The sequence below is a fragment of the Trichophyton rubrum genome (assembly GCF_000151425.1).
Source record: "Trichophyton rubrum CBS 118892 genomic scaffold supercont2.2, whole genome shotgun sequence".
In the NCBI taxonomy this organism is placed as follows: Eukaryota; Fungi; Ascomycota; class Eurotiomycetes; order Onygenales; family Arthrodermataceae; genus Trichophyton; species Trichophyton rubrum.
Genome location: NW_003456427.1, coordinates 1,818,678 through 1,840,861, shown reverse-complemented (window position 1 = coordinate 1,840,861; position 22,184 = coordinate 1,818,678). Strand labels below are relative to the sequence as shown.

The following is a 22,184-nucleotide window of genomic DNA, read 5'->3' as shown; positions in this document are numbered from 1 at the left end:
CGGCAGATATCTTAGAGATGGAATAAGGGCGGATGACTGGACAATTCTCGCGGCATTAGTATGTATAACCTATACATTGAGCGGGTGGTGTCAGACGGTGTACTAACTCGGGTACAGGTCCTCACAATTGCTTTCACGGCAGTTCTCGATTTGGGTGAGTTATACAATCTCAGTTGGTTAACCTACCAGCGTTGGTAGCTAATATTGTAAAAGGTATCGGGCATGGCCTGGGAACGCATGATCATGATATTGACAAAGAAGACAGAGAGCTTGCATTCAAGGTATTTTCTTGTTATTTGAACATGTGTATTTCAACCCATATAACTGACATCTGTCCCCGTAATAGATGCTCCTTAGTGCACAAGTTCTGTTCAAACTCATCATGGGTCTTGCAAAAGTGTCGATATTGGCTCTGTATTTAAGAGTCTTCGCCGCTAGCAAGTACTTCCGATGGGCTTGCATCAGCCTTATTATCGTCACCAGCGTGACATCCGTCGCATTCATCTTTCCAACTCTCTTCCAGTGTCTCCCGCTACAGGCATTCTGGGATCGCAGTATCCCGCATCAATGCATGAATGACCTAGGCGTGTGGTTATCGCATGCTCTGATTAACCTTGTAATCGACATTCTTATTTTGGCCTTGCCTGTATACCATGTCTCCCGACTCAGGCTGCAGCTCCGCGACAAACTGGCATTGATCTTTGTCTTCGTCCTCGGTGGATTGTGAGGCTTCCCTATATTTTGAATCTCCTTTAATTGTTCTCGCTAACCGACCATTCTATAGTGTCTGTTTGATAAGTATAATCCGCTCTACGACATTCCCACAATCTGCGCAACCAATCGATGATACATGTATTCAACCCCTAAAAAAATCCTCCATGCCATATAAGGCGCTGTTTGCCATGACTGTGAAATATACTGATTCAAGCAGTGGACCATTTTCTTTTCAACGCAATGTGGGCGACCGTTGAGATGAACACCGCCATAATATGCGCCTGTTTACCCATAATCCGCCAGACGCTTACAATACTCTTCCCTCAAATTTTTGGGAGATCATCTCGACCCAGAAGCATATGCTTTCCGCGCTGTTTCCGTTGCCGGTCTTCGCGCCAGCAAGTGAGGCGTGAAACAAATCCTTCCCTTAGCATTGCAGGCAGTCTACCGTGGACCATGCATAACCGGGCCAATGTTGTGACTGCATCCGTTGAACCAGGGCGTGAACTGGACCTCACCCGAACAGAGAGTGAGGAACGTATAATTGACATGGAAACCTTCGAGGCGTGTTGCGGAGGGATCCTTAAACAAACAGATGTGTATATATCCGAAACTAGGGTGGATATATAACTAACTAATGTTGACATGAAGTAGTTAATCAGTTAATCGTAGATATAATCCAATATTTCAAACAAGCAAAAATAGAAAGTCAAGGTCCTCTTTCTTTTGGGCGTCTTCCACGGCATACTTCCGTAGCAATGTCTCTTCAGAGTGCAGTCCTACTCCAAGTCTATGAGTTTACTTTGGTCAGCCCTTACTCAAAGAGATCTCTCTAGATACGATGATATATTACCCGCAATCCCGAATATTGCATCCCTGATCGTGGATCTGGAAAGCCACATACCTGGTCATTATATCTGGCACTTATAGAACCAGCAAACCCATGTCACCAGGAACATAGTTTTTTCCCTTCAAAGTTCCTGTCCCGAGACTCTCAGGGTCAGCTTGAATCCCCAGCACCATTCATGCAACACGGGGTTATAGAACCGGGTTGGAGGCCCTACCTTGATATCCCGATCTGCCCAGCAAGGTAATAAGCTCAGAAGTTGTGCTTTGGCCAGGGATAAGCCGTGCCACTCTAACCCTTGTCAATTCACTTAACTACCTGTTGGTTAAGGTTCTGGTTCATATTAGACACGGGCCGTTAAACATGTCAAGCAGCGGAGATGAAGACGAATAAAGGGATATGCACCGATCGACAGCCCATAGAACTATTATGGAGGGCAGCCTGAACTTTACTGACGCAGGTGCTCTCGCCTCCTGTTTAACCTCAATGGAGGTTCATGAGAACTAGCTTGAGAATGCGGAGAGTAATTCACAGCACTTCCAGGGGAACGTCGTAGTTAGCGAAATGCCTTCTACCATTTCTAGTAATCTGTTGAAAGAAATATGCTTGTCGGTGCTGCTTAATTTTCGGCTATTAAGGCATATGTATGTCCTGCTGCATCATGAGGCCCCAGAAACATGAAGAATTTCGGAATCTCATGCTTTGCAGATGCTTTGTATGCTTCAGGGCCGTCGTATTTATCCTAGTTTTCAGCAACGGATTTACCCCCACTGCCAAATATACGTATGAATGTTTCCGTTCGGATAAACGCTCGGTAGCCAGGGCATGAATTAGCAAGGATGAATCCCTCGCTCCCCCGCAGCCCATCATGGACGATCTTTCAAGACCTTCGCATCTCAGTAGTAGATTTTCATTATGAAGCATCTTAGGGTATCCAATATCAAGTACATATGCGGTACCGTGGTAGGGTGTTAGCTCCAAGGGAGTTGCACAAGAGGAGAGTTCAGCAAACCGACCAGGCAGCCGATTTCAAAAGCCGGTAAGAGGGTATCATGATATTTCTCAGGGGGTTCCTTTCTCATGAACTTCTCTGTTCTAGCTCCCTAGCCCAGGAGTAATCTTTTGCCCTTTTTAGCTATAAAGGACATCAGGAATTATGACCCCTCCCCGAGATAGACGCGAAACCGCGGCAGTCGCATTGCAAATGGGATATTACGCAGTATCCAGAGTGCGTATGGAGAGCGTGTGGAATTGATAGACGGTACTATCCAATGCTATTAACGCAGAGATGTTACCAAACTACGATGACAATTTTCCTTTCCAGAGAAACATTATGGCTACCTCCGGAGGAGAGGGAGTTGTGGCATCTGACGGTTCCCTTTCTAAAGGTTTCATGGTCGGGCCGAGCAATGTGATTACACTGAATGAGGCCTGACATTCATGTGTGTAAAGTCCCGCTCAGCGTTGATATCAATTAGGAAAAGAGGCTATCGGAGCAATGCTACTGCCAAACGCATCTGACTACCTCAGGAGAGAGAGAGAGAGAGAGAGAGAGAGAGAGAGAGAGATGCGGTCTTATGGGCCGAGTGCATCAATTGCTCTCGGATCTCCTCTGACCGCTGCATCGGCTGGGTCTAGCTCGACTGAGAGCAACATGAAGCTATAAAGAGCGCTGGGCACATCATAGACGCATCCTACAATGATTGTTAGTGCTTAAATTGTAACAGCCTAACTACATTGGAGTAGGGGTCTAATTATTTGTACCTGGATAAAGTGTTCGCCTCCCAAAGTCCCGCCGGCAGGTTGTTGTTCAAAGAACCAGGTACCATTGATTTAATATCATCGTTTCAATACTAACCCCAGAGCTGATGCAGACATTCCAACGCCTATACAGGTGACGTGGTTGTAGGAAGAGCCAAGAAGCTTTGGTCGCCATAGTCTACCCCGTACGATGTATCCCCACCAACGGAGTCAGGGCTGCAACTTTACCCTTGCAGCTGGTCAGCCCACTATGATTATATACTGGATCTCTATCTCCATAAATCGCCGTCCTCGGATGAGCGCATATCTTGAGGCATAAGATGCCCCAGTTTTTTGTGCCTCGGCTTGGCCCACGGAAAGGGGTATAATCACCAGAAGCTGCTCTTATCAAGATGTTAAGCAAAAGGGACACCGATAGAGTTATCGTGAGAGCTTGTTTATTGTGTGTATTTTTTTCGTTTGTCATATCGGCGTCTATTCATTGAAATATTACCATTCGCGGAATATTCTGTCAATGGGGGTGCCCCAGATGAAGCTGGCCATGGCAACGCCTCCGACCGCCATAATGCTAGCCATCAGGAAATTGACAGCATTGTTGTCGAGAATGTCACTGCCGGCGGTGATCTTACGGCTCTCATGAGCCGGATCTGAAATTCCCTCGTTATTCTCGTGAGGAGAAGCATGCGGTGACAAGGCATTAGCAATGTCCTCGTTCGTTCGAAGGGATGTTTCTTGCCGGACAGGAGGATCTCCCATGATTTTGGACGTGAGAGCACCAGCATGGATAAGAACCTAGTCGATTATGTTAACGGAAGAGCTATTAGCGGGAGAGAGGCAGCGCGGGGTATGGCTGACCTTTTGTCCACCACATCCTTCAACGACTTTTCCCGTTTGTTTATCGACAACAGTGGCTTGAAGCAGTCCTCCAAGAAGGCTGTCAAGAAGGCTCCCCAGTGTACCCCATATCGTGATCGCGAGGACCCAAAGTGCTTGCTCATTCCAACTCCAAGCACTCCCTCCCTCGAGACCGAGCTTCGAGCAGCCAGCAACAGGTGAACCAAGAGAACAAAATGGGAGCAGCAGGGATGTCACGGCAATAGTAAATGCCCCCAAAGATCCAGCTGCGACACCAACAAGCGTTATTCCGCCATTTGTTCCGGGAGGGACTTTTCGAAAGGTAGGAGATGTTATCAGACGAGGGGCGCTTTTGGAGAGGATTCCCAGCTCGCTGGAGTACGTATCAGCGGCAACGGCAGCGTAGGTCCTACAGTTCAGAACCAACCCAGCTGTCAGTAGCAGTTCATCCACACTGTCCGGAGGCCATAGTTATTAGCACTCACGAAACGATTCCAACCATGAGGAGGCTCTCAGGCCTGCCATACGGAAGACACGACAGATTCCCGTTTTTGTAGTATATCCGATAGCAGTCGAGTAATATCAAAATGGAGGCGGCACCCGAGTTTGCAAGCACTTGAATATGAGTTCGTGATCCTTCTCCACCGGCTGCTCCAGCGGCTGATATTGTCAGGCGAGCCTTCACGTCGTGTTTTACCTGGACGTAGAGTTGAGATTATTAGCCAGCTGCATCAGCACCACCATCGCCACCACCAAACGCTGAAATTGACAGATTGAACGAGTACTCACTTTGGTTACCCTCGTACCACCCAAGAAGAAGACGATTAAAAGAGCAAAGGGAGTCGAAGACGGGTGGATTGCATGTATTACCGCCGTGAGCGCTGCGAATACAATGCCCAACGGTGTAAGCGATTTCCTTGACCAGGCGCGATGTACCAGCAGAAGAGTCGCCGGGACAGCTATTATAGGCTTCATCTCGACGCAATATCACCGGAATGAACTGTCTCTACCAGTAAGAAGCCGATTTCTCTGGTCGTTGGAGTTTGAAGGTCTGGCCTTTGCTGTGATCTAGTTATATGGATGTTTTTTTTAGCTTGCAGCAAGAAAGTTCCGTAGCCTTACGCCTGGAGCGTGGTAGTGGGCCTAGCAGGAGGCGAAAGACCGTAATATTTATTTATTCTCTCCTGTCTCTTCGAATGATAGTAAATGGCACTGCCGTCGGTTGTTATCACCGTCACGATGTTGTATTTGGATGGCGTTGAACTCCGGTCCAGCTCGGCGGGCCAGCTTTTGCTTCTTCATCCTTCGGCGACTAACATGAATCTCTACACCATAAACGTTGACAGACACGCCGCAGAGGACGGTAAAACACTGAGATACCTATCATTCTACACAAGTGCAGGATGGCAAACAAAAGAGAGCCAGGCAGGGAGCGCAACTACGCCGGGATTCGATGGCAGCTCGTTATTCTTGGTGAGTTCAAACGGATGGACTCCCAGCTTCAAGGACATCGAATTGATAGTTAGAGGACAGGCCTATTCAGGTTCAGCGAGGCCCTGGCATGGACGACCATATTCCCCTACGCTTTTACCATGATGAAGTCCTTTCTCCCGGCGGACGGTAACCAGGCAGCGCAGGCAGCGGTCCTGGCATCCAGCACCGTCTCGCTCTTCACGTTTGGCGAGTTCTTGACCGGAGTTCCCTGGGCAAAAGTCAGTGACCGGATAGGACGGAAGCGGACACTAATGGTAGGAGTTGTCTGCGGCGCCGCTTCAGCTCTGGCGTTTGGGCTATCCAAGAGCCTGGGGATTGCTTTGGTAGCTCGAGCGTTTGGCGGCTTGACAAATCCAAATGTTGGAGTCGTTTCATCCTGCGTTGGAGAATTGGTCAAGGACAAGAAGGATCAAGGTATGCTTTATTTCTCAGCGGTTCGATGGTATAGACTTACATAGCAACCACAGGTAAAGCATTCTCTGTGGTGCCATTTTTGAGAGCACTTGGGTAAGTTATATTTAGCATATGACTTCCCAAATGCTAATATTGCTATACCAGGAGCCTCATAGGGCCAGTCATTGGCGGCTGGCTGGCTGAGCCCACAAAGACAATACCATCAGTCTTCCATAAAGGAAGCATATGGGAGAAGTTCCCATATCTATTGCCAAATTTGGTAGTGGCATCGTCCATGGCAACCAGTGGACTGTTGGGGTTTTTCTTCCTTGAAGAAACACATCCTCATCTCCAGGATAGCCGCAATGTCGGATTGGAGATGTCCCAATGGCTCTTTCAAAAGACAATGAAGTTGTTTGGCTACATCGATACCCAAAAATATGCCGTGTTATCTTCTAACGGAGACGACGATATCCCACTTCGCTGCACGGAAGATATCGAGTTCGCAGCTGTAGAGAATGATTCCAGTGATGCAGATAAAGATACAATTACGGCAGGCAAGTCACCTGCAAAATCTGCATATTCGGGACAGGTCATTCTTCAAATTCTAGCTGCATCGATATTAGGCTTTCATAAAGTGTCGTCGGACGTGATTATTCCTATTTTCCTAGGTCAGGATAAAGAATCGGTGTCTGATGAGAAAGATTCCAACTTTTTATACTTCATAACTGGCTTTGGCATGAGCTCTCCAATGATCAGCAACGTTCTCCTATCTCAGGCCGCGGTAGCCATCCTGGCCCAGGTTTTTATTGTGCCAAAATTGATTGCTTGCCTGGGACCTTTGAAAGTCTTTCGCTGGGCTGTGTTTGCTTTTCCATGCCTGTACTGCCTAACGCCATTCATCTCTCAGTTGATCCATCCACTATCGACAATATTGATTTTGATAGACCTTTGGGTCAAAGCAATTCTGGTAAACCTGGGCTATACGGCTTCCAGTATTCTGTGAGTCAAGAAATTAACTTACAGCCAAATAAAGCAAGTGTTTGGCCCCTCCGCTAACATGGATAGGTTAACTAATACATCGCCATCGCCTTTACATCTTGCCACAGTCAATGGCGCTGCCGCTTCAATGGGATGTCTTGCAAGATCAGTGGGTGCTGCTGTGTCAGGGTCTATGTTCCATCTGGGGCTCCAACACCATGCTATAGGTTTGCCATTCTGGGCTTTGGCGGTAATCGCAACTGTTGGAAATATCCTCTCCCGGTTTCTGAGGGACAAGCCGTAGTTTATTTTGTTTAATTTTATCTTATTTGTTTTTTGTTATCATGACAGAAATGTTTTGGAGGCTTTAATATTTGGTGGAAATTGCAACGCTTGGAGAAACTGTTTGTCGGTTATTGAGAGATGATCCATGATCTTAAATACAATTGTATGCTACATTCTAACTGTACTATATGCACAAAAACGGGATAACCAGTTGGTTAATAACTGCAACGCAGTATCTTTAGCCCCGCTGAAAGATTCATACCCTTGTTCGTATGTTATTTTACCACGAACCCCTGCATCCTTATTTCCTTATATTAAGCAGCCCTCCCCAGGTAACTAAGGAGAATGTTTACTCTTTCTCTGAGTTTAACCTCTCGCCGGAAGACCTGAGGTAAAGTCGCCTCGAAAACTGAACTTCAGTTAAAGTACTCTGTGGTACTGGCAAGTCACAGATAAGTAACTAGCTCCTGAAGTCGCTGAACCTCACGATGTTTCCTCAAGAGTCGTTTGCTCTGAAAGGCACCACGATTCGAGTGCCCTCGAGAGGGCTTGGAACATTCCAGGTAGATCCAAAGATCTATCCAGAGGGCTCAGTAAAAGACTCTGTGCTCCAGGCATTGAAGCTAGGCTACAGGCATATCGATGCTGCCTTTGGGTACGGCTGGGGTCAGGTCGAAAGGGATATCGGCCACGCAATTCGCGAAAGTGGCATTCCAAGGGAAGAGTTATTTATTGTGACAAAACTGTAAGCCCTTCTCTGTCTAATCAAATATTGGCTACATAGTTATCCGCCTACTCTTTTCCGCTGTAGTTCAACGTACTAACTAAATGCATTGGCAACTTTTCTAGACACAATTGCTTTCATAAGCCCGAGGACGTCGAAATCAATATGGACATGAGTTTGGAGAACTTTCAACTATATTACGGTAAGTAGACTTTATCTACTCAGTTCTATTGCCTATATTCGTTGGAATGCTCGATTGAACTAACATGCAGGAAGTGGATTTGTATTTAATGCATTTTCCATATGCATATGCAATTAAGGATGGATATGCCACCCAGAGAACCCCTGACGGAAAGGTATGTAACTAATGGATTGATCTCTATGATTTCGGGTGGCTGTCTTACAATTCACTGCTAAGTACTTCAACAGCCCGTAATAGACGTGCCGCTTTCAAGAGCATATGACGTTACATGGGCAGCAATGGAGAAGCTCGTAGAGAAAGGAAAGGCTAAACTCATCGGTGAGCGACAACGACTTAATAATGATAATCTGCATGCTAAGAAAGGACCGTAAACGACAGGTGTTTCCAATTTTTCGAGCCCAAAGCTCAAGAGGCTCCTCCAAACGGCAAAAATCCATCCGGTTGTGAACCAAGTGGAAATTCACCCTTACTTCCCCCAAAAGGGCCTCGTGGAATACTGCCAGAAAAATGATATCCACGTCACAGCGCATTGCCCGCTGGGGGGAGCGCCTATACCTGTCCTTATAGGCAGGCATGGCCCTGGGCCTCTGGAAGACCCAACAGTAAGTCATGCCGTATATAGGTCAAGCTGGCTGGAACCAGGCCATTAGTTAATTAGTTACTGACACCTTCAAAAAAAACCTCCCCAGCTTCTGAAATTGGCCCAGAAATATGACAAAACCGTTGCTCAAGTTGTGCTTTGCCATACCATCTGCCGTGGTATATCGGTTATTCCCAAGACGAATAATTCAAAGCGGATTATAGAAAACTTTGATATACTTTTCGAGATGGATGAGGCTGATTTCAAGTTGATTGACAACCTTATGGGTGAGAGGGGCGAAAGGGGGATTCGGAACTTGGAAACTCGAGAGTACCTGGGATTTGATAACTTTAACGAGGAGGTAGAAGAGCCCTAGCCTTCTAACGAATTTAGTGACCGACTAACTGGACATTTACTTGTTGCCCCTATATGCTCGCATGCTCGATGGCTAGGGTAACTTGATGGAAAAAAGGCACTATTCTGGATAATGAATTCACTTTGACCCAGACAATCAATGTTTTGCTGACTTCTCTTTCTCCGCTTCTTCCTGTTCCTCCTTTTCTTCCTCCTCCTCTTCCTCTATTTCCTCTTCTTCGTCTTCAGCTTCCTTCTTTTTCTCATCTTTCTCCTCCTCCTCCTCCTCCTCCTCCTCTTCCTCTTCCTCTTCCTCCTCGGTACCTGCAGGGTTTTGTGCCCGTTGAATGAGAGTAGGGCTGTCTTCGGGACAGTATCTACGGTACAGTTCTTTCATATCCTCAAAAACACTTTGTAGTTTCAGTACTATTCTCAGGGAAGAAAAAGGGAGAGTTAATACTCACATTTCCCGCTGGTTGCAGCCGGGAATGAGAATGGATGTTCCAATATTAAATCTCAGCGAGTATAGAAGGTTTCTACCGTCCCAATCCTCCTCTACATTGCGTTAGTTTGAATATAACTGATGTTCATTCTTCATGGGTACCTGGGCCAAGAGGCATATACGTACTCGGCTCCGAAGGAAAAAAATTACGCTTGTAATTCTTCACGTACAGTTTACCGCTCAGACGATGTCTTGGGGCCCTCCAATTTCCGGTGTCATATTCGTTGTGTCCGTAGAAAGAGCCCGCATCGAAAATGAACGGTTCTGTAGTCTGCATGTCTGTTGCCGTATTCTCATCCCAGCAATCTCCATGAAGAAGACATGGTTTGATACTTCTACCTTCACTCTGAAGAGGCTCCAAAAGCCTGGGGATAACTTTTTTCAAGATGAGGTCACACAGCTGCTCAAACTCGGGCCATGACCCATGCTTTTCTAAGTCCATGGCAAACATATGCGCCAGCTGTTTGCGATAGAGGACTGCCCATGACTCTTCCCATATATCGGTGATTTGAGTTATGGTGCCATGACAGGTAGTGGTATGGAAACCAAATTTGCCCGTCGGAGAAACCGACCTCATGTGCATGTCAGCCAGTCTTGCAGTGAACTTGACGGGATCTGGAGGCTGCTTGCCGACATCTCGGAAATCTGTAAGCATGAAGTAACTGTCTTCGTTTTTATATTTCCCGCGGGCCCATGGTTTTGGTGCAAGGCTTGGTGAGACTTCATTGATGGCTTTCATGGACTCAAACTCTCCCTCACACATGATTGAGGCGGATGGTCCTCTGGCTACCTTTTCTTCATTGTCAGCAAGGCCAGTTAAAGTAAAGACTTGAATTAAATAAACTATAATTCGGTATTCCATGCCTTGAGGAAGTATCTCTTGATCGTGCCATCTGGCAACTCAGTAACTATCCGTGCACATCGCCCCCAGAGAGACATTCCATAACTATGGGACGATATGAGCTTTGTGCCTGGGACCGGGAGGCCTTGCCATCATAACCGGTTAGCTAAGGTGGTTATAGACGATGGATAGGTGATGGCTTACTCTCTATCACTGCCTCGTCTAGCGGGAAGCTCCCATATGTGCTAGGCGGCTTGATTTCTTCCTCAGGTGCAACATTATTTGGGCGGTTGACGTGGGGATGATCAGTTGACATAGTTAGCTAATGAAGTCTAGTTAAGCAGCTGGACAACCGTAACTATAAGTCCGCAACAGGCACTCCGAGTGTTTTATTAGAATTTCGACTTGTCCTTCAACGCTGTCAATGGTGCTTTCAGGAGAGTTCAGTTTTGACCAAGCTTGAGACGGCATTCCCCCTCGTCAGAGAGGGGTCATCGAACTTGCCCGGGCACTGGACGCCCATGTATTTAGTTACATAACAAGTTAGCACCTTCATGCACTCCGTAACAGGGGTATATTTGGGTATTTAGAGGTAACCAAAGCAACGGGGGAGCATTCCGGTGCGTGTCCGCCGTACTCGGTAACTAGTCACTCCTCCCACGTTCAGAACGTGGTTAAATGTCGGTCCATCTATGCTCAAGGTCTCCGCAAACTGGGTATTATGAGACATCCGTCCATCTGTGCTCTCAACACAGGGTGGCTGGATATATAACTATTGCCCGTCCCAAAAATACCGAGAACAAGTGAAGCGCCAACGGAGGGGGGGGGGGGGGGGGGGCTGGTCCTGCATCCCGTATCAACGAACTAGTCACTCCGTCCAGGGGTATAATTCGTCCACGGAGGCTCGGCTGCCTTGCTACTCGAAGAATCCCTTGCCTGCAGGCGAGGGATACGCACCCTCGACAAAACGAAGAAAAGAAAAGAGAGCCAGCAAGAAGAAGAAAAGGCCCTGTCCCCGTGGTGGGAAAGCGATTGAGCCCAAGATGGGCTGCACTGCATCCAGGCCTTCCAATCGAATAGTTAACTAACCAATGTCATGTTTTTACATCGTTCCTATCTGGTCGCTCTCCATAGGCACCAGATGATTGTTGAGACAGCGACAGAGCTCCCATCTCAAGTTGCCCGGCGTGTGCATGCGTGTGCATGAGGGTGTGTGCCTGTTTCCAGTTGACAGGACAGGATGGTATGCAAAAGACGGACTCGCCTCTCCCCAACGGCTTCAACCGCAGACTTCTAACTAGCCGTGAGGATGCAGTTCAAAAAGCTGAGGGGCAGCAAGGCAGACCAGGTCCCTGTGGACGAGCCAGAAGAACTCGCGATAGACCCAGGCGCTGTCGCAAGTCATGCTTCCAGCGCTGCCGACCTTCGACGGGCCTCGGAGCCTGTGTTCGCCTTCAAGACATCGCTGCAGCGCAATGAGAGCCCTGACAGGATCCCCCCTCCGTTTCCACGACACTTGTCCACCTCTGGGGCTTCATTTCTCACCGTTGGCTCCCAGCCGTCCCGCAGAAACAGCGGGAAGCGATCGGTTGACCCGCTGGGCCTAACGCTGGTGCATGAATGTGACAATCCTGTTGCAGACCTCATCTTTGTCCACGGCTTAGGAGGCTCCTCGCTGCGGACCTGGTCTTACGATCGCGATGTCGACAATTTCTGGCCGCTCTGGCTGGGCGGCGAAGCCGGGCTGGCCGAGACGAGAGTGTTCACGTTTGGATACAATGCCCATTTTGCGCACCAGGACACGACGTTGAGCATCCTGGATTTCGCAAAGGATCTCCTGTTCAGGGCTAAGATGCACCAAGATAGAGCGAATGAGAATAGCAGGCTGATTGGCGAGGTATGCAATCGCATTGAGCAATCAGATAGACAGTTGGTTAATCACGACTGACCAAGGGGGTGTCACATTAACTAGAATCCGCTCGTTTTCGTGGCCCATTCGATGGGTGGCCTCGTTGTCAAAAAGGTTTTTTGATGCATTTCATTTCTTTCAACTCTACAAGTCAACACGCCTCGCACATATCTATATTTGCTATATATATCATCAATCTAACTTGTCAACAAGGCGTATATATTGGGGAGGACTGATGACCAATATTCCGAAATGATTTCCCAAACATACGGAATAGTGTTTTTGGGAACCCCCCATGGAGGATCAAGCTTTGCATCGACACTGAAGAATATCATTCGAGCAACTCCGACTATTGGATCAAAAGTCTATGTGAACGAACTCGAGAAGGGGTCGGCGGCCCTGGGCGATATCAATGAACAATTCCGGACTGTCTGTGGTGATCTGGATTTGGTTTCGTTCTATGAAACTCTCAAGACTACTATTTCTCCTGGAGTGAAAATAATGGTACGTGGATTGAGAGAGAGAGGTAGTTCACTGGGGCTATAGACTTACCATTTTCTCCCCCTTTTAACTGTTTTAGATAGTTGAAAAGGAATCAGCAATTCTTGGATACCCTACAGAAACTTCGGCACCGCTCTATGCTGATCATCATGGCATCATAAAATTCCCAGACCCTGACGATGGGAATTATCGTGATGTCCGAAACGTTCTGCGGATGTTTGTGCACAGGATTAAGCAGCTGCGTATGTCATTCTTCATTCAACCGCAGTTCTGTGATAGATAGCTAATCTAAATCCCACACAATGTGTCTTCTCTTAAACTGAAGAGAAAAGAAGTGCAAAGCCAAAGCCAGCAGAGATACTAAGCCCTAGCCCAATTACACTTGAAAATGTTCTTGGTATTAAAGAGGTTGGCAGCGATTTGGAGGTTATTCGACAGCGAGTCCAGCCAGGCTCTTGCTGTTGGATCCTTGAAAAAAAAAGAATTCAAGCGCTGGACTGAGGATAACAGCCCCGGTCTATCCATTCTGTGGTTAACGGGTTTACCAGCAACCGGGAAAACAACTTTGTCCAGTTTCATCATTGACTATCTCAGCCAAGGCCTCTTTCCTGCATCCTGCCAATATCACTTTTTCCAGGCAGAGCAACATGATACTCGCACCCCCTCTTACTTTCTCCGGTCAATCGCATTTCAAATTGCAGAAGTATACGATGAGTTTCGCTCTCGGCTTCTAGAAATGAACCGAAGCAGTGGCATTTTGTTATCTTCCCAGAAACATAACGTCATTTGGGAGAAAATATTTGAAGGCCTCCTTTTTCGACTCAATCTCGGGGAACAGCTGTTTTGGGTATTGGATGGCATAGATGAGGCTGAATCCCCATCAACACTTGTGACACTTATTTCTAAGATCAATTCTGCGACACCAATTAAAGTGATCCTGGTGAGTAGAGAAACAAGGGACTTGTCGGCTGCTTTATCCTTTGATCATTGCCAGGTATATCACGAAGAGATTCAAACTAGTGATACCATGGATGACATTCGATCATATGTGTCCACCACACTGCATAGAATCCTCCCAGATGACGGGGAGCAGGACTCCATCATCCAGAAGGTTTTATCCAAAGCGTCAGGTTCCTTTCTCTGGGCAAAACTAGCGCTAGAAAGAATCAAGGATAACTGGCACACTGACGCTGATATTGAAAGAGCACTTGCGGAAATGCCTGAAGGGATGGAACATATGTATGAACGAATGATTCGGATTGTTGCTGATCAGCCTACCCATCTCAGAAAAATGGCAACAGAAATATTAACATGGGGTGTATGCTCCTTTCGACCCCTGGATATCGAGGAACTAGCCGTGGCCCTCAAGTCTAAATTCGGCAGTTTCTATAACTTGAAGGTTACCATTAGCCAAATTTGTGGAAACTTCATCATCACAAAAAAGTCATCTGTGACCTTGATCCATCAAACAGCCCAACAGTTTTTAACCTCTAAGGATGCAAATCTACCTATTTCCATCGACAACAGGAAGGGTCACGAGAGAGTCGCAAGGGTCTGCATGGACTTTCTCTCCGATACCAAATGGCGAACGAGGTTCGCTTCACTCCAACAAACTAGGGACTCAATCCAACAGGACCCTTACACGGAGTTCCCTTTTCTCTTATACTCTGTGAAGTATTGGGCCTATCATGTAAGCTGTGCTTCTGCGGAGTCTGAGGAACTACACGCCGCCGTTTTTGACTTCCTAGAGCGATTTTGTCTAATGTGGATCAATGCCGTCGCTTTAACTGGTGACCTTCAAATTATCACTCGCTCTGCTCAACAGCTCAAGTCATATGCAAAGAGGACAATAAACCGCCGCGTTGAGTCTCCCCCGACCAGCTTCAAATCATGTCGGGACCAGGAGTTAATCCAGTGGGCTAATGACCTTATTCGTTTGGTTGGACGATTTGGGTCTTATCTTGTCGAAAGCCCATCAGCTATCTACAAATACATCATCCCATTCTGCCCGAGCGAGACAATGCTAAGTCAGACGTTCCAACACTTGATGCGTGGATCTATGAACGTAAAGGGCATCTCATCTGGCAACTGGGATGACTGCCTAGCACGATTAATCATGGGTGGAGACGAAACTGCGTCTGCTGTCGTTTGCAAGGACAATTACTTCATAACGCTGCTTGAGGGTAGTGGAACTCTAGTGATATGGATCGCTGAGACCTGTATGGAATATAATAAACTACACCATAACGAGTGGGTGAGCTGTATCAAGGCAGCTAAAATTCGAAACATAATAGCATCTGCGGGAATTGAAACCATCCGGGTATGGGATATTGGACTAGGGAATGAGATACTCAAAATCCCGAAGTCTCACGAGGGCCGTGTAATGGCTTTGGCATTCAGTTCAAATGACAACGAATTGTTGGTTGCATATGACGACTGCACAATCCAATGCATTGGCTTAGAGACTTCACAGGAACTATGGTGTTTCGAAGCCTACGATACATCAAGGCTAGAACATAGTTGCCCCCGATTTATGGTGTTTAGTAATGATTCTAAGAGAATTGCCATTGCGTATCGGGGCCGGCCCGTATTCATCTGGCACATCAGTCGTCGAAAGCAACGCCCGCTTCGGTGTATTCGGCAAGACGATATCTATAAGAACGATGAGGATGTATGGAATTCGCCTGAGGCGGTTATTTGGCAGCCCGACTCCGCCAATGTTCTGATATTATACCAGGATACCAAACTCGTGGACTGGAATATCGACGATGATACCCAGACGGAGCATGCTCACATAGGGGCGCGGGAAATGGCAGTTAGCTCAGATGGGAATTTACTCCTCACTAGCGACTTCAGTGGAAGTCTAAGTGTCTGGTCTACAGGCCAATTCAGACTCATCTATCAAATGAAATATGATGAGTTCGTTCAGGACATTGCCTTTGCGCCGGATGCTCAACGTTTCTATGACATTCGCGGTACTCTATGCAACGTCTGGGAGCCTGCTGCTTTGGTGCGGCCTGATGATCTGAATCGAGAGGATATGAGCTCCCATGATACCCTCTATTCGGATCCCGTTGTTTCTTCGGACGACAACAGCCGAGTGCAGATCTCGGCCTTGGTCTCTAGTGAGAAGACTCTCTATCATTGCTCTGGAAAGGAAGACGGGAGCGTCGTGATTTATGAAACTCAGACTTCTAAACGACTTCGCAAACTATACGGGCACTCAGACATATCGTCGGTTGTTAGCATGGCCTGGTCACCTTCCCAGAAATACATTGCTTCTGCCGACGATTCAGGCCGTGTCATTGCAAAGCGGTTGGGAAAGCCGACAGCCCAGGCACCGCAGAAATGGGCGGTATACCCATTGCTTGATCTCTATCTGGAGGTGGCTGTAACGCAACTGCTCTTCAGCGCGTCTGAGGAGTTTTTACTTATTTCGAGCTCTGCAATGGATGCACTCTGGAGCACTAAATCAAAGTCGAAAATTTTAGAGCTCGAGCACAAGGATCGAAGCAATGGAAGACGATGGATTCGTCATCCAAAAGACGCAAAACTTTTGATCTGCATTCAAGGGAATAGACAAGAGATTTACACTTGGAGTACACTGACCAGGGTCACACCTCCTAGCTCTCCCAAAGAGCGCGTCTCTCTCAAGGGCAAGGTTACTGAAGGCCTTGCCGAGGTTATGGACAATGTCAGTATCAGAGACACTTTCGAAGACGCAAGAGATGTGTTTCCCTCAATGAATACTCTCTTCGAGGCTCCAGACCATGTTTTTCAAATCAAAGATCGCTACATTGTCGTCGGATGTACAGTCTATCGTGGATCTGGCGACGACTCCAGGCTTTATCCAACTTCGTCGAGACGAGTCGAGATTATTGATACAACTGATGCGCAGTTGCGAAGAAAACATCTGGTCCGGCTTTCAGCCCATGTCAGCAGATTGGTGGGTATATTTCAGGGTCGACTTGTCTTCCTTAACCACCAATATTGGCTATGTACATGGGAATTGGGCAGTGATGAGGATTCCTATCGAAAACATTTTTTCCTGCCCAAGGACTGGCTGCTCCCTGGGGCGTTGCAATTAGTCGTCATTGATAGCTTTGGAAATTTACTGTGCCCGAAGAATGGTGAGGTAGCTGTTATCAATTCAGGTATTAGGTTGTGATGGTAATATGTTATGCTTCCGATATTTTCATATTTGTTTCAGAACAATTTTCCTGGGCCGCCCAGGAGTAGCTACTGCCAGGTTTCTCCCCTCCCATGTAATCCTCCTTTCTTCTTGTTACTTATATACAAAACAAAGAGTTTAGAGGTGGAACCCACCGTGTTCTGCGGGCTCACAGAATCTCCAGAAGCCAGCCTCCCTGGCGGCAAGTTGTACGGCACCGAGTTCCTTGTCAGTGACATGTCGATTTATATCACTGTACCGTACCGTCTGCGCTTCTTTCCCAGAATTATTGATTTTTGCCCTCTTCTTCTTTCCAACATGCGCATCTGGATGATACTGTTCCATGATATGCACGTACATATTCTTCGACACATTGTTTGCAAGCCACTTGACAATTTCTATCCCCTCGTCTTCCATGCCGGGCATGACAAGGTGACGGAGAAGAACACCTTGCTTCGCAACACCATCTGCTGTAAATGATAAATCCCCAACCTGAGCATGCATAGCCTTGATGCTCTCCATTGCTGTGGCTGTATAGTTATCTGCCTTGAGCAGCCTTTTCGACGTACTGTCCTTCCATACCTTAAAGTCAGGCAGGTATATGTCTACCAGCCCATCTAGAAGCTTCAGCGAGTCAAGAGAGTCAAATGAAGACGTATTGTATATAATCGGTATATTCAACCCCATGTCTCGCGCATTTAGAATTGACAAGACAACCTGAGGAACGACATGTTCCGGAGTAACGAGATTGATATTATGAACCTTTCCAACAGTCTGGAGTTTCATATACCACCCAGCAAGCTCTTCAGGCGTGAGGTCAAACCCATTTCGCTGATGAGCAATGTCCTGCGAGTCAACGTTTAGCCACGCACCATCAACCATAACGACGGGCATGAAAAACGTACATGATTCTGGCAAAATACACATCTCAGATTACATCCCGAGAAGAAAACTGAGCCACTACCATTCCATCCCTGGATACAAGGTTCTTCTCCAAAATGCGGTGCGATGACATTGACCTTCACCGTCTCGGCTCCGATCAGACAGTGGCCAGTCTTCTCGTATCGGTTCACTCCACACAGCCGTGGGCACAGGTTGCAGTTCCGCAGATGGGCATATGCATGCGACCGCTTCTTAGCTGCATCGACTGAGGAGAGCAGATGGTATCGTGGGATATAAGTGTCTAGGAGGAACGGGGGTGCCAGATGGAGCTGTCGACGGTGAAGTCGAAGCCGCGAAGACGCCGGACGCCATCCTGTCGTTGGTATGATGGATAGAGGTCTTCCAACTGGCATCTTGCCGTGTCCCGGTACATACAGGCTCCTACATCTGACTGAATATACTGCAGCTAGATAGATTAACAACGAGTTGACGATGTTTTCTTCGCGTTGACGTCGAGAAGTTGACGTTGAACTTCTTGGCGCGGCTGAAAAGGAAAAAGCCGCTTGCAACCAGGATTCCTCGGTTCTTTTTGTTTCAGTCAACGACACTTGATAGCTAGCTAGTTATCTACGGAGTATAAGGACGATAGAAAGGACCTGAAGAGGTCGATGAGGATGGCTACAGTGGATGCGATGCTATGGAAGATAAGTGAAATGCATTTGATAGAGATACTATATCGCTAACGGGAAAGCCTAGGGATAAGGATGCGCTTCGTAAGGGGGCTCTCACCCCTCCATGTGGTCTGCTCATGCAATAGGACGCTTGATATCAAGGATTAAAACGACGAAGATGGCATACTGCGGCCATAGGGGATGCGTGAGCGGAGGATGGGTGCGTGACATGCGGATGGAGCGTTTAGTTCGGCAGCTGTCTCGACGGTGTCTGCGCCCCGGCTACGGAAAACGCATATCTGCTCGACGGCCGGCTGGCATGCTGACTCTCTGGCAGGCTATCGGGCCTGCTTCCGGACGTCCCAGGAGTGCTGCTTCCGGAAGTTCCCTCTCCCTCGACCCCCTCGGGCCACTGGACGGTGCTATGGGTCACCCTTCCGGCCTCCGCCTCCAGCTTCCGCCTCTCCTTTTCGCGTTGCTTCTTCTGTCTCCTCCGCATGATCCAATACCAGTCTTCCCCGGCCATACGCTGGTCTTTTCTCTCCTCGTCGCTCTCCCACGGTTGTTCACCTGGCTTGCGTTTTCCAAAATTCTCAATAAACTCTCTTTTTGCTTTTCCTCCGTCGTTGTATGATGCCCACATGCAGTTCCAGCAAGGTCCTTCTATCTCGCCCAGGTACTGCGCATACGGACCCTGCCAGTTATGTTCTTGTGCTTTAGGGCAGTTCATGCCTGGTGGTCGGTCCTCACAGGCTACCCAGTCGACGTCCTTCTCGAGTGCACAGCACTTGTACTTGTAATATTTTCGGTAGCACATCCTGAGCTGTTGTGCTTCGACGGGATCTCCTTTCGGACTTCCGGTATTTTCGTTCTCTATTGCTTTGATGCGTGGTGGTGATATCTAGATAATATTGTCAGGCCTTGACAGTTATATTTGCTTGATGGCGGTCTCTCCACGACCGCCATCCCTTTAAATATATCGCCGAGTGGTTCCATGGTTCAACAGCAATATCGATGATGTCACCACCGAGCCAAAGAGAGTTTGATATTGATGCTTACCTTAAGTTCTTAGGAACCAGGATCCGAGGAAGGCAAACACTAGCTATCAATAACAGGCAGAGGTATGTTTAACAGTGAGGCAGAAGGTAAGGCGGCTTGTTAGAGGAGGTGTGTATGCCTCATACATAGGTTGGTCGGCTGGTGAAGGTCAGTCTCTATCAAAGTATCTTAATTCATTATCGAGTCAATCAGAACGGTGGCGAAGAAGAAGAAATGAAGTAATATTAAATATCAAAACAAGAAGAAGAAGAAGCAAAAGGAAAGAGAGCCTCTAGGCCTAGTGAAGTCCCGTGATATCAACAGTTCCAACCATGATTACTCCTGGTGTCTTTCTAGTCTACAAGTAACAACTAGAACAAAAACTTCACTGCTACTAACAATATCTGCCTTGGACAGCTGACTATGAGATGCTAGTTGGCTGCAGGGTTGCAGACTTGCTAGGTAGGTAGCTAGAAATGCACTGAATCCACCTGTTTGCATGAGTCCGGGGTTATCCTCCTATAAACTCCCTAGCGGCTGCGGCGTAGCGGTTGGTAACCCCCTGGATAAGGCTAGCTATTTGAATGGCCAGGGAGCTTTGCAGCCTGGCTACACAGCTAGATTAACTATTTTCAGCAGGCAGCAGACCCAGACTCACATTGTCTTTGTGTACTCTTATTTTGCAATGTGCAGAGTCACCAAGGGCAGGACAAACATGGCACAGCAAAGATATTGACAAATATCTACTACTAAATACCAGCAGGTAGCCATTTATTAAGCCAAGTCACACCCTATTCCGGACTCCAAAACCGCATTAGCCGGTGTGAATTGTACCTGTCTATTTCAGCCCCGCACTGAGATGTCAAAAGCAACAGTATATAGTAGCAGGGCAGGAAGGTGCTCACCCAGCTCTTCTGAGTGCACTATATAAACCAGCTCTTCTTCTGGCCATCGGGATGCGAATTGCAAATCTTCAAAACTCCAGCTAAAAGCTTCAACATACGTATGAAATAATATGTAAAGCCAACATGAAAATCTCCTGGGCTATCTGTGCCACTTTCGCTGCTCTCGCGATGGCTTCGCCAAAGACACCGACCGGTCCTGTCAATCTGCGCCGCCATGTAGGCCGACAGCGCTATAAGCCTTTCGACTGCGTTCTGCTAACGTAGCTCATGGTATAGGGAGAGCGCTGCAGCCGTTTTTGTTTTTCTGATTGGGAATGTGACCCGCCTAACTGGGGTTGCTTCCGATGCGAGGTATGTGGGTTTTTGATAGCATAGCCTTCCTTTTGGCTATAGGAATCACTAATAAGCTGGCCATCGAGCAGATGAACAGATGTGTTTATTAATGCGCCACTGGGGCGAAATGATATGCTTGACGAGCTTTGGAGTATTTTGGGCATGTTTTATTGATCGGTGGTTAACTGATATTCGGGGTGGGCATCGAGGCGACTCTCTCTTATTCTCTGGATAAACCAATAGTGTCATCTTTAGGCAAATCCAAACATATTAATGAAACTTATCGCTTTCTCTGATCTATTGCGTCCAGCTCCGTATATTGAATGGGTCAATATACTAGTATTTTTTAAAAAAGTAGCCGACCTTCTTTGGGCAACGACCTGGACAACCCAGAACTGGGGGACGGCATAGGAGTACCGATATAAAGTGTCGGAGAGGAGACCTTTGTTTTTAAATTGTGTGGGAAATTGAAACTGAAGCCAGCATCATGCGGCAACCACACGACGGGCCGGGCCGAGACACAATGACGGATAGTAGACCATCCCTTTCAGCATCAAGCTGGACCAGTCTGTGAGGTTGGTCTGACATGGAGTTAGTTGACCCCCGCTTGATGCGATATTGAGAAGTCACGCGTAGTTGGAAATAGTGTTTATGTCGCAGGATCTAGTTATTCAATCAGCAATATGTGTGTGTAACGTTTTGTTTTAGAGAGACATACTATAGTCCACCATGTCGTCATACTCACGATCGATTGATTCGCCTAGCTCATTATCCGCTATCAAGGGAGATTGTACTCGAGGTAGATAATATGGAAGAAAGTGGGAAGAAGAAGTTGATTGTGAATGTATATTCATTGAGATTGTTGCTCATCTTTGCTGTCGTATTTCGGCTATCGACATGCCGGTCTTGGTCTCGCGCGTAAGCGTATAAAAAGTGGTAGAAAACCGTGGTAAATAAAAGGCATATGTATACATCCCATCTTCATCTCTCTTTTCAACACCAAACACCAATCAACACCGAACAATCCGAAAAGGTGAAGAAACAAAGGTAAAAGTACAAGGGAGAAAGTAAGTGCAGGAGAAGATGTCAGGATATGCAGCCCGTCTGGAGAGTTCCAAAAAAAATACAGAAGATCATCCGCTAAATGCACAATGTGGAATGGAAGAAATTTATATACAGGGGGTCGAGGTAAGCGGTATAAAGGAGAAAATGCGGCGGGAAATCGAGGGGTTGGGTATCAT

The 22,184-nt window shown here is 47.3% G+C and overlaps 9 protein-coding genes across 9 annotated transcripts; 4 read left to right on the top strand and 5 right to left on the bottom strand.

The window, feature by feature from the left end:
- Nucleotides 1–346: 346 nt before the first annotated feature.
- Nucleotides 347–971, top strand: TERG_02267 (uncharacterized protein; the record flags this gene model as incomplete). Its single annotated transcript, XM_003237502.2, has 2 exons — nt 347–723; nt 785–971. 2 exons carry the CDS (start codon nt 347–349, stop codon nt 969–971), a joined length of 564 nt encoding a protein of 187 aa, XP_003237550.2.
- A 66-nt stretch (nt 972–1,037) lies between these two features.
- Nucleotides 1,038–1,361, bottom strand: TERG_11825 (uncharacterized protein; the record flags this gene model as incomplete). The annotated part of the gene is made up of 1 exon (XM_047750877.1): nt 1,038–1,361. One exon carries the CDS (start codon nt 1,359–1,361, stop codon nt 1,038–1,040), a length of 324 nt encoding a protein of 107 aa, XP_047605623.1.
- Nucleotides 1,362–2,458: 1,097 nt separating this feature from the next.
- TERG_02266 (uncharacterized protein) lies at nt 2,459–5,402 on the bottom strand. Its single transcript, XM_047747889.1, has 4 exons — nt 5,300–5,402; nt 4,967–5,238; nt 4,663–4,874; nt 2,459–4,586 (listed from the first exon to the last, which is right to left on the bottom strand). The coding sequence occupies exons 2-4, from the start codon at nt 5,150–5,152 to the stop codon at nt 4,115–4,117; spliced, it is 870 nt and encodes a 289-aa protein (XP_047603858.1). The 5' UTR covers nt 5,153–5,238; nt 5,300–5,402; the 3' UTR covers nt 2,459–4,114.
- Nucleotides 5,403–6,359: 957 nt separating this feature from the next.
- Nucleotides 6,360–7,070, top strand: TERG_02265 (uncharacterized protein; the record flags this gene model as incomplete). Its single annotated transcript, XM_003237500.2, has 1 exon — nt 6,360–7,070. The coding sequence occupies one exon, from the start codon at nt 6,360–6,362 to the stop codon at nt 7,068–7,070; it is 711 nt and encodes a 236-aa protein (XP_003237548.2).
- A 748-nt stretch (nt 7,071–7,818) lies between these two features.
- Nucleotides 7,819–9,212, top strand: TERG_02264 (uncharacterized protein; the record flags this gene model as incomplete). The annotated part of the gene is made up of 6 exons (XM_003237499.1): nt 7,819–8,075; nt 8,180–8,256; nt 8,331–8,410; nt 8,484–8,574; nt 8,635–8,858; nt 8,946–9,212. The coding sequence occupies 6 exons, from the start codon at nt 7,819–7,821 to the stop codon at nt 9,210–9,212; spliced, it is 996 nt and encodes a 331-aa protein (XP_003237547.1).
- Nucleotides 9,213–9,503: 291 nt separating this feature from the next.
- Nucleotides 9,504–10,858, bottom strand: TERG_02263 (uncharacterized protein). Its single transcript, XM_047747888.1, has 3 exons — nt 10,738–10,858; nt 10,557–10,678; nt 9,504–10,482 (listed from the first exon to the last, which is right to left on the bottom strand). Exons 1-3 carry the CDS (start codon nt 10,847–10,849, stop codon nt 9,778–9,780), a joined length of 939 nt encoding a protein of 312 aa, XP_047603857.1. The 5' UTR covers nt 10,850–10,858; the 3' UTR covers nt 9,504–9,777.
- Nucleotides 10,859–11,567: 709 nt separating this feature from the next.
- TERG_02262 (uncharacterized protein) lies at nt 11,568–17,111 on the top strand (the record flags this gene model as incomplete). The annotated part of the gene is made up of 6 exons (XM_003237497.2): nt 11,568–12,430; nt 12,506–12,556; nt 12,656–12,946; nt 13,023–13,185; nt 13,360–13,883; nt 13,938–17,111. The coding sequence occupies exons 1-6, from the start codon at nt 11,843–11,845 to the stop codon at nt 17,109–17,111; spliced, it is 4,791 nt and encodes a 1,596-aa protein (XP_003237545.1). The 5' UTR covers nt 11,568–11,842.
- A 141-nt stretch (nt 17,112–17,252) lies between these two features.
- Nucleotides 17,253–18,041, bottom strand: TERG_02261 (uncharacterized protein; the record flags this gene model as incomplete). Its single annotated transcript, XM_047747887.1, has 1 exon — nt 17,253–18,041. One exon carries the CDS (start codon nt 18,039–18,041, stop codon nt 17,253–17,255), a length of 789 nt encoding a protein of 262 aa, XP_047603856.1.
- Nucleotides 18,042–18,911: 870 nt separating this feature from the next.
- Nucleotides 18,912–19,633, bottom strand: TERG_02260 (uncharacterized protein; the record flags this gene model as incomplete). The annotated part of the gene is made up of 2 exons (XM_003237495.2): nt 18,912–19,568; nt 19,628–19,633. The coding sequence occupies 2 exons, from the start codon at nt 19,631–19,633 to the stop codon at nt 18,912–18,914; spliced, it is 663 nt and encodes a 220-aa protein (XP_003237543.2).
- Nucleotides 19,634–22,184: the final 2,551 nt, after the last annotated feature.

Coding starts and splice junctions, on each gene's coding strand:
- TERG_02266 (XM_047747889.1), bottom strand. CDS start 5,152: ATGAAGCCTATAATAGCTGTCCCGGCGACTCTTCTGCTGGTACATCGC. Junction 4,875..4,966: donor GTGGTACGAGGGTAACCAAA/GTGAGTACTCGT, acceptor CTCTACGTCCAG/GTAAAACACGACGTGAAGGC. Junction 4,587..4,662: donor CTCATGGTTGGAATCGTTTC/GTGAGTGCTAAT, acceptor TCTGAACTGTAG/GACCTACGCTGCCGTTGCCG.
- TERG_02263 (XM_047747888.1), bottom strand. CDS start 10,849: ATGTCAACTGATCATCCCCACGTCAACCGCCCAAATAATGTTGCACCT. Junction 10,679..10,737: donor AGACGAGGCAGTGATAGAGA/GTAAGCCATCAC, acceptor TATGATGGCAAG/GCCTCCCGGTCCCAGGCACA. Junction 10,483..10,556: donor TCAAGAGATACTTCCTCAAG/GCATGGAATACC, acceptor AATGAAGAAAAG/GTAGCCAGAGGACCATCCGC.